Genomic DNA, 9,912 nt, shown 5'->3' with positions numbered 1-9,912 from the left:
ATGCATGCATTATTACAAACCAAATAATAAAAAATAAATACAATACAATTACAAAACAAATGTCTTCTTCTTTACTCTTTTGTCTTTCGTGGAAAATGTCAGTTGATGTGAGCTTTCTGGCTTCCATATTCCTCTTTTGTGTGTATATTCTGAATTATAAATCTATTCAAAACACTAGGCACACACATAAGATACATGTGCTTTGTCAGAATCAAAACAGGGATCAAACTCCAAAAGTCTACAACATTGATCTTCTTCATTGACATGGGGTTGCTTTAAATCACTGCTAGGAAGTAGTAGTGAATGGATTGGCCTTTCATATTATCTTAGAAGTCTTCTGGGTAGTACTTCTCTAACTACCAGGTCTTTAGCTTCAAACTATCATGGTCATCGCTCTTTGTTTACATAGGTCTTTGTGAGTTTGTAGGCTTTTAAGCAAATGTCCATCCTAGGAGCCATCAAAAGTGTCACAGATTTTGGTTGTTCCTCTATCACCATCTCAACAAAACACGATTAGTAGCAACATATTTCATAAAATTAATGAAAAATTAACACATCCAATAAGGAAACATAATTTCACAAAATCTGCAAGTATTCCCCCCCATACCTTTTGCTACTTAGGGTCTTAGGAACTCCTAAAAAGCCTCAGGGTGCCCACCGTACTCCTCTTTTCTCCCAAATCTGTGTTCATGACTTTTGTTCTCTCTTGGAATGTTTTCAAGGCATTCAAGACCTTTCGCTCTGGACATTCTGCTACGGGATGGGGTCCCATGCACAAAAAACAAGCAAGTGGCGGTCAATTATTTCCTAGATAAAACTGTGTCTTCAAGGCCTCTTTCAACCCTTCCCAAGTACTGATGGTATACCTATTGTTTTGCATGTCTACACATTTGGTTCTCCACCATAACTTAGCATCTTTAGTAAGATATACCGCGACAAGGTTAACTCGGTCCTCCTCTAGATCAATCCTTGAGCACTTGAAGTAGCGTTCCAAGTGGAAGACGAAGTTGTTTAACTCCTTTGCATCTTGAGCGCCCCTATAACATTTAGGTTTAGGCACTCTAATTCGAGTTCCACCATAGGTATCGATTATTGGCCTTTGAGACATCTGGGCCGCTGCGTTTAACTTAGTACTAACCTCCTCTAAGTCATTTTGAAATTGGTCCGTTAGGCTCCGAAGCTTACCCACCTCCTTCCAATCCTCTTTCATAGTGCTAATAGATTCTTTGACATTTTCTGCAAGCAAATAAAAATTATCAGTTAATTCTCGTAAGGAGGCCTCAAGTTCTATTAATCTTTTCTCTAGGGATTTTATACGTGGAATGAATTTATCAAGTTTCGCAATTCTCATCTCAAGCTTAGATACCCTATAGAGTTTTCCTTTAGTGTTTTCTCGAGCGGCCTCAAGCTCTATTGGCACGCTTATCTCTTTTGACAATTTTGTCACAAATGCTTGGAGTTCGAAGAATTTCATCTCCAAGGTTTCAAGTTCTGTCACTCCAGCCTCCAGCGCCTGAACGCGTTCTGTCTTTGCAGACTTTGAAGTTCTCAGCTTGCCGCTCATGGTGCTCACACCCACTGTGCTCTGATATCAACTATCATGGACCCCCATATTAGACTCAACTAAGGGGCCGCATGGCACTTGTCGAGGCTCACCCTTAACAGAGTCGGCCAATAATTATACGTTCAAACGTGCAAACATGAACACTACATAAGTCTCGGCAACCACTCATAATCATGAAATATTAATATAGAGACCAATAGATCATAAATGCAAGAGACAATCATATTCAATGATAAATAAGATTACTTATTTTATTCAAGAGAATAACCATACAAGCCATAACACAAGTAATTTACATTCATTTACAAATCCCTCAAGAATACATGTAAAGCCAACTCTCTTCTCCATTTAACCCCCATTACAATGTCACCCCTAACACATAGCTTAATTAACAAGCCAACTGATTCCTGAAGGGAGAGATCTCTTCGAAGATGGGAAGTCTCCTTGATCTATAGGGGGTCCATTGTTTGATCAACCGGTCCAGCCCCTCAATAAAAGCATCTTCTAAACTGACTCCAGAAGGTATTGATGGTAATGGGACTGCAGATTGCCACGGCTCTAGTTTTTGTAGCAGCTCTTGGGCACGGTTCCTTGACTTCGGGTCATTGGAGCCACAAATCTTACCTTGCAATATGTCCTCGAGAATAGATTGCGCCTCGGGGTATCGAGCTTGCTTGATCAGACACAGGCCCAAGTTGCAGGCCTTGTTGGCATCAGGGTCTATCATCTGGGCTTTGCGATATACCACTTCGGCTGCCACATAGTTTGTTTGCTGCATATAGGCCCATCCCAGATTGCCCTGCCGATTACAAGTAAGCTAAAATAAATTAGCTTGACAACACATGTCAGTGTCTAAAGCCTTATCATGCTTGAGAACTAAAAAGCATGCAGTTATTTAGCCAAGATATATAATTAATTCATGTGATTTGAGTACCAGTATTCTTGAGGTCTCCTGCTTGATGGTGACTTGAAATTTCCTTCCGTGAGACCGAGCTGTCTTGGTAGGCTTCCCATTAAAGACCTCCCCTTGGTAAATCATACGGAGCTTCTGCTTCAGTAGCTCAATCTGGTCATTTACCCTCCCGCACTTCTGTCAAATACATTATTGTTATTATGAGAAAGGTTAATATCAATAGAAGGCAGAAAACCCTTCGCTCCCAGTAAAAGAAAAATGAAACAATAGCTAGAATATTCGTGCCCTGTTTTGTCAATGGAATAATTAAGTAAACATGAAAAAAAATGCGCGTGAAAACAAATTTGAGGCTTTTAATATCCGTGCCCTGTTTTGTCATTGTTATGTGGAGAAACACAGAAAAGGACGAGAGTCTAAAACTAAAACTAGCTGTAAATAAATTGCTGCAAGGTTCCAGCATGGCTTTCATAAAATTGTCTTCTAGGCAAACAAACAAATCATGAAATATATATATATATATATATATATATATATATATATATTTTAAGATTTTACTTTTTTACCAATTTGGGGAGAAATTATCCAGAAGATTTTAATTTAAAAAAAATTAATAAAATATAGCAAATGTTGTCCAATCTAGTTTTAAATAAAAAAGTAAGTCCACCTAAAAGGTGTAATGATACAGAATTAAGATGTCACCACCGTTATCTGAAACATAGGATGCATGAAGATTGAGGAAACATCCGGACCTGCAAGTCACTCTGGAGTAACCTCGGCCATGCATCAATGCTCACCCTAACACCCTCATTAGTCAACTAACACAGAAAATTTGGAAGTCACTAGAAACCTCAGCATAATGCCCTCAAGAAAACCCTCTTTCAAAACAGTGTTGGATAAGGAGGACCATTGTGCTTATACTCAAAATTATTGATTTGTGATTGAGCACCTTGTATAAGTCAATGAGGACATTGTCTAGTGATTCTTGGGCTTGCTTGGAGCAGCGGTCCCTAAAAGATTTGATGGCCTCAATTGCTTCTTCAGCCCGATCTTGTTGTTTCATGACCACTGCCATGTCTTTGAGGGCACTGTCAACTCTATCTCCAGAGTTAATTGCCTTCCAAAACAAAGCTATCGCTGCTTCTGAATCCTTTTGAACCAACTGAAGTTGCAGGGAAATTAACCAAGTTAATCACAAACGCAAATCATGAATCAAACGGTTGAAAAGAAGGTCGCATAGATGTTAAAAAACATTGATTCAAAATAGATTGGTCATCAGTGGACAGAAAAAAACCATTTTACCCGATGACAGGTACAAAATGCACCATAAAATTTATCACACGCGCGTATTTATCTGTACGCACAAGCCTGCACATGTGTGCGCGCACACACATCAATAGTATGTTATCTTTTAGTGATCTAGTAGACAAAGAACAAGACAAAAACGGTATTTGTCATCATTTAGAAAATGTTGGATTTTGACGTGGGCAATGCACAACAGACTAAACAAGAAAATTTTGCATGGAAAAAGATCTGGTTGCGTGCCAAGAATTTTCTTCAAATTTGCACCATATGGCGACAGGTAAAATGCTCCATGCCCCCATTTGCTCTAAAGTTTTCCCACACAATAAGTAATTATTGCTGGAAGCTTGTTTGGGCAGAAAAGCAGGGGATTAATTTAGGACAGCAACACTATATAAGTTAACAATGCAGAAGCACCAGCCATTCATTAAATGTAATGCCAAAAAAAAAAAAATCCTTTTTTTTTTGGGATTATGCACCGGGTTTCCACGTGTCCGTTTTACGGTCCACGTGACTAATCCCGCGCCCCTTGAAGCCGATCCTACAAATCCAAAGGGAGATAAATTTCAGGAATCCAAGGCGAAAACAAACTCGGGAGGGTTTGATCTCCTAACCTCGTGAGAGACACTCCTTTTACTTAAAACTACATTTCGAAACATAAATTTCAGAGATTGTATTTGGGTTTGGATGGATCTAGAAAATTTTGAATACAAATTTATATTACATCCTATCCAAACTCTGTACAAATATAAATTCAGGACCCCTCCAAACGTCGGTAAGGTTAATCAGAAATAGAAAAGAAAATTGAGAGCAGTTACATTTGGTAGATTCACCAGGTTGGCTATTATGCCCTGGCCTGAAATGGGAAAACTTCACAATTTATTTATTATTTTCAAAATTTAACTACTGAAACAACTAGATTTTATTGATTCAGCCAAGGAGCCCATTTTAACTGATCTTTTTTGGTAATAAAGATTTTGACTGATCTTAATTAAAGCTCAGCCACAAATTTATACATTTAATTTAATTACTAAAATAATCATCCCATGTACCTCAAAAGTAGGATACAAATTGTGGAAAAAAGGGGGAAGATTTAGTGAAATTGAAGTTGTGCAGAGTGGAGTATGGATCTCAAGACCATTAATTTAGATTTGTGTAGATATGGGAAAATTTTAATACAATTTATACTACACTTTCCATATCCATACAAATTCAAATCCACAGCCCAAAATTCGCGCATACACAAAAGGATTGTGTCTTTCCAAACATACACTGATTCAAATCTAAGTTTCATCTCCAAATTCCCAAACATAGGGTGAGGGAACTTGAGCAGGATACAGAAATTTTCTTTTCAAAAACAAAAATGCCCTTGCGAACTTCCGTCCCGTGAAATTGGGTCACAAATTCAGCAAGTCTGAAAATTTGGACTGGTTTCATAAATCACAGCTCAAAATTTGTACAAGTTCACAAACACAGGTCATGAAGAGCAGATCCTTCAAGAAGTCAAGGGCATCGGAGAGGGAGAAAAAGACAACCTGAGAATTCAATTCACATAAGAAGTTAAGAGGGGAGAAAGAACCCATCATCCACCATTATCAAATGGTTCTTCCCGAATGCACTATGAAGCTTTTGCATTGCACCCCTATATTGCAAAAAAGAAAAGAAAAGAAAAGAAAAACTACTACTACTACTACTACTACTACTACTACTATAATATAATTATTATTCTTGTTGTTGCATAATGAACACTCATGAGACATTCGCCGCCATAATATCTGAAACTAATTAATTAAGGTGGAATTACTTCATTAATTTCGCGACATTGAAACTTTCCTCCACAGGAAGAATTCAGGAAATTGGATTTATTTTCAGAAAATAAATATTTTAACACAGACACTGAGCATGTTCAGTAAACCAGAATTCCAAATATATATATATATATATATATATATATATATATATATATATCCATAAATAAAACGATCAAGAACAAATGATAAATTGCAAAACGTAATATATATATATATATATATATATATACAAAATATATATGCACCTGAACGTGCTTAGCTCGAACGTAGGGACTGTCTCCAGGAGGGAGCTTGTGAAGGACATGGTAAGGCTCCGGTTTCTCCCCTTTCTTTGGATTCATCGTCTTTAACCTCCGTCCCTGTCTCTGTCCGCCTCTCTCTCTCTCTCTCTCTCTCTAAAATCTTATTTGAATTAGAAGAAGAGGGGATGAGAGGGGGGAGATATTAATTCTGCCAATCTTTTGGAAGAGAGGAAACAGATCAGAGATGAGGACAGAAAATGGATAAACAGAACAAGATGAACGCGGGGAAGAAGAATGAACCTGGACCTGAAGCCATCCAGGTTCTCCTTGCATTGGATTTTAATACCTTTGCAGTCAGCTTCTTTTGCCACGTCTGTTCCCCTAAACCGCCTGTCACTCTATCATTATTCTGTCTCACCGGCCTGCATTACATCGTTCCATTCCCCTCTATTATTTTTTTTTTTTTTTTATGTTACGAATTCTTAAAACTAAAACAATATTATTGTGTAGTTATTTATCTAAGTATAAAATTTAATAAAAATTTATATTCAGATAGTAAAAAGGATTAATCATAGAAGACAAAATATTGTTTCTTTGAAAAGCATGTAAATATAAATTATTTAATCATTTAAATTTTTATTCATTAAAAAATATTCTTTAAAAAAATTCTTATTTAGAAAAGTAATAATAATAAACACTTAAATAGTGAAAACAATAAATATTATTGGATACTAACTTTCATTTTAAATATTATGCAAGCATACCTTACTAAATAATATTATTATTATATTTTAATATATAAAATACATAAAAAATAACATATAATTGTTGAATTTTGTTAATATTTTTAATTCATATAATCTAACTAATATTTTAAATATTTTTAACTAACAAATTAATTAATATTTATGCTAATTAGCATTTCGATTGACATTCTCAATATTTTATATTTAACAAAGTAATGTTGTCTAAACATTTTTAATTAAAAATTTTAAGTAGCACTTAAAGTGTTCTCTAATTATTAAATTAAGTTAATAATTTTAATTAATTTAAAAAAAATTATTTTTTTTAAAATTTAAAAATTAATTAATATTTACTTTGTTAATATTTTTTAATTAATGCATTTAAACATTTTAAATACTTTCTGACTGAAAAAATGATTTTAATAAGAATTTTTAACATAAGAATTAATATTATGTTAATTCAACATTTTTGATTGACATTTTAATATTTTCTATTAAGTAGGAAATATAATTAAAATAATTAGTATTCGAGCTAATCATTATTTTTTATTTGAAAAATTTTTATTTTATAAATAAAAAAATAATTATTATTTTTAATTAAAACTTGAAACAGTATCTAATTTAAAATTTAAGTAAAAATTAAATTAAAATTTTATGATAATATCTTTGATTCACATTTTAAATATTTCTAATTAAAATAATTAATAATTGTGTTAATTTAACATTTTTATTGACATTTTAATATTTTATATTCAATAGTAAATATAATTAAAATTATTAGTATTCATGCTAATTATTAGTTTTTACTTGACAATTGTTATTTTACAATTAAAAAATTAATTAAAATTTTCGATTGACATTTTAAGTAAAATTTTAAATATTTATAATAAAAATCAATTAAAACTTATTAAGATTTTATGACAATATCTTTAATTAACATTTTAAAAATTTATAATTAAAATAATAATTAACATTTATGTTAATTTAACATTTTTAATTGACATTTAATATTTTATATTCAGTAGGAAATATATGATTATTATTTTCTAATTTAAAATAATAATATCATTAATTAACTTATGTTAATGATAGTATTAGTTTAATTATATTTTAATAACATGTCATTAATTATTAATTAATAAAATGACAATCATGCTCATAAGTTGTTTGAATTACAAGCTTGCCAATATGGTAGGTACTTATAAGTAGGGAGAAATAATCTTTAAAAACTACCAAGTATTTTTTATAGCTAGTATTTGGGTATCACTCAGATATTTTTTTTTTCTTATATAAATAATTATTTAAAGTATCTTTTACAATAAGTTTTCTTTTTAAGTGGCTCCAAGCTAGGGCTAAAAGTTGATTTTGCAAAAAAAAAGAAAAAGAAAAAAAAGAAATCCTAGAGTCTATAGTGAAGTTTTATAACCTCTTTAAAATTAAAATGCAAGACATTAAACCTGAGAAAGACTTACTTATAAAAGGAGAGATCTTAGATGAGGCAAACATGTCAGCCCAAAGGCAACCCCGAGAGGGTGGGTGAATTCAGTTTAATGAAAATTAAATGTTTGATATAAAAATTTTAAGACAAGTTAAACAACTAAGCACATAAATCAATTTAAATCAAGGAGAGAAGGGACAAAGAATTGTAAACTTCTTTGTAAGTTATGGTGTGATTCCAGGAGGGGGGTGAATTGGATAATTAAAATTTTTTGCCTAAATTCAATTCAAATCACAATCAGTATTTAGTAACCTAAAGTCTTTCTAATCAGTCTCAATTTCCCCAACTAATCAAGTATGCAAATATTTAAAACAACTATGACATTTTCAACAAATTAAATATTTGTATACAATCACCACCTCATATCCCATTTAAATTTTGAAGCGTGTATGTAAGATGGTTAAGCAATAAATATGAACATACACGTGTGACATATCTTATTTAAATAAAGTATGTGTGCATGCAAAATATTTATATTCATAAATGAACGACCATACATATATAGAAATTAAGGTGCGGAAAATAAATGAGATAAAGAGAGAGACATACACGATTTGTTATCGAGATTTGGCCAAATCAGCCTATGTCCCCGCCTTAGATATACCCCCCAAGGATTCCACTAACCTTACTCACTTAACAGGTGGAGCAGAAACCGTTACAACCTCTTCTTACGGGGCGAGGTAAACCCCAGCTCAATTATCAGGCTGAGTCTAACTGGTCTCCCTTATAGGACAAAGACTCCCCAATTCAATTTTCGGACTGAACCAAACCGGTCTCCCTTATAGGACAGAGACTACTTAGCTTAATCAACAGGTTGAGCCAAACTAGTACAATGAAATAAAATTTTTATACAATTAAATGCTTTTACAAAAGCAACAATGTACACAGTGAAGCTCAATGCACTCTTATATGATATGAAATATGCTCAAAAGAGTAAGGTATTTTTCTCAAAATAATTTTGTAATCTTTGAAAATGATATATATGATAAAATACTTCATAGATTTGAACCCTAATAAACATATCTCCAAAAATATTTTTTTAATAAAAATTTAGGAGAACTTAGGGTTTTGCTTTCAAAGCATTTTGTACAAATATGATCTTTGATTAAAAATGAAGTATGCAATGAGTACCTCAAAGATCTTTAAATCCTCAAATGAAATCTCCAAAGATATTTTCAAAACAAAGTATAGGAGATTTTAGAGTTTTAGCTCAAAAAAGAATTTGTGCAATAAAGCAAGATGAGCTTATGAATCTTGCAATGGAAGTGCAAAAGATTCACAAGCAAGAACTTGGGTTTTCCAAAAAATATTTATCAAGAAAAATGGATGGGAAAAACTATAAGCAACTCTCAAAAATTGATTTTCTAAAAATAAGGAATGGATGAGAGTATGATGCTTTGAATACAAATGAATGCCCAAAATAAAATGCTCTATTCCAAAAAGAATTTTTTAAATGATTAAAAGGAAAGAGAGTAGGAGAGAGTTTAAAAAAATTTGCCCCAACAAATGATTTTTGCAATAAAAAAATGTTTGGGGCAACCTTGATTAACAAATTTGCCTAAAAAATTAGAGAGGAATTTTTGACTAATCAAAGTTACTAATCAAAGATATGAAGATGGTATATATAGATTTCTGAAAAATTTGACCATTGGGAACATGATAGGTATTTTGAAAATTATTTAATTAAAAACTTAAACGTGATTAATGCTGAAAAGTATCGGAACGCGAGAGGTTCGGTTGGTTGATCCTAGTGTCGGTCGGCTGACCTCACATAGCATATTTGAATTTCTTACTAGGTTCAGTTGGCCGAGCAAAGGGCTGGTTGGCTAAACTAGGGCGATT

General features: G+C 32.8%; 1 protein-coding gene across 3 annotated transcripts; it reads right to left on the bottom strand.

The window, feature by feature from the left end:
- Nucleotides 1-1,789: 1,789 nt before the first annotated feature.
- LOC131151773 (protein SULFUR DEFICIENCY-INDUCED 2) lies at nt 1,790-6,227 on the bottom strand. 3 transcript variants are annotated; one of them, XM_058103176.1, is made up of 5 exons: nt 5,833-6,143; nt 3,424-3,636; nt 3,227-3,292; nt 2,499-2,654; nt 1,790-2,363 (listed from the first exon to the last, which is right to left on the bottom strand). In XM_058103176.1, the coding sequence occupies exons 1-5, from the start codon at nt 5,926-5,928 to the stop codon at nt 1,953-1,955; spliced, it is 942 nt and encodes a 313-aa protein (XP_057959159.1). In that variant the 5' UTR covers nt 5,929-6,143; the 3' UTR covers nt 1,790-1,952. The 3 variants fall into 3 exon arrangements, with proteins under 3 accessions (XP_057959159.1, XP_057959161.1, XP_057959160.1); XM_058103178.1 differs by lacking the exon at nt 3,227-3,292 and having other exon boundaries at nt 2,499-2,651; nt 5,833-6,227; XM_058103177.1 differs by lacking the exon at nt 3,227-3,292 and having other exon boundaries at nt 5,833-6,185.
- Nucleotides 6,228-9,912: the final 3,685 nt, after the last annotated feature.

The sequence above is a fragment of the Malania oleifera genome, chromosome 3 (genome assembly GCF_029873635.1).
Source record: "Malania oleifera isolate guangnan ecotype guangnan chromosome 3, ASM2987363v1, whole genome shotgun sequence".
Taxonomy (NCBI): domain Eukaryota; kingdom Viridiplantae; phylum Streptophyta; class Magnoliopsida; order Santalales; family Ximeniaceae; genus Malania; species Malania oleifera.
Note: the sequence above shows the minus strand (reverse complement) of the source record. Positions and strands in the feature narration are given on the sequence as shown.

Excerpts from the sequence above, each read along its gene's own strand:
- LOC131151773 (XM_058103176.1), bottom strand. The coding sequence starts at position 5,928 with ATGAATCCAAAGAAAGGGGAGAAACCGGAGCCTTACCATGTCCTTCAC. Across the intron at positions 3,637-5,832 it reads TTCGAGCTAAGCACGTTCAG|TTGGTTCAAAAGGATTCAGA; the intron begins GTGCATATATAT and ends CTGCAACTTCAG. Across the intron at positions 2,364-2,498 it reads AGGAGACCTCAAGAATACTG|GGCAATCTGGGATGGGCCTA; the intron begins GTACTCAAATCA and ends TGTAATCGGCAG.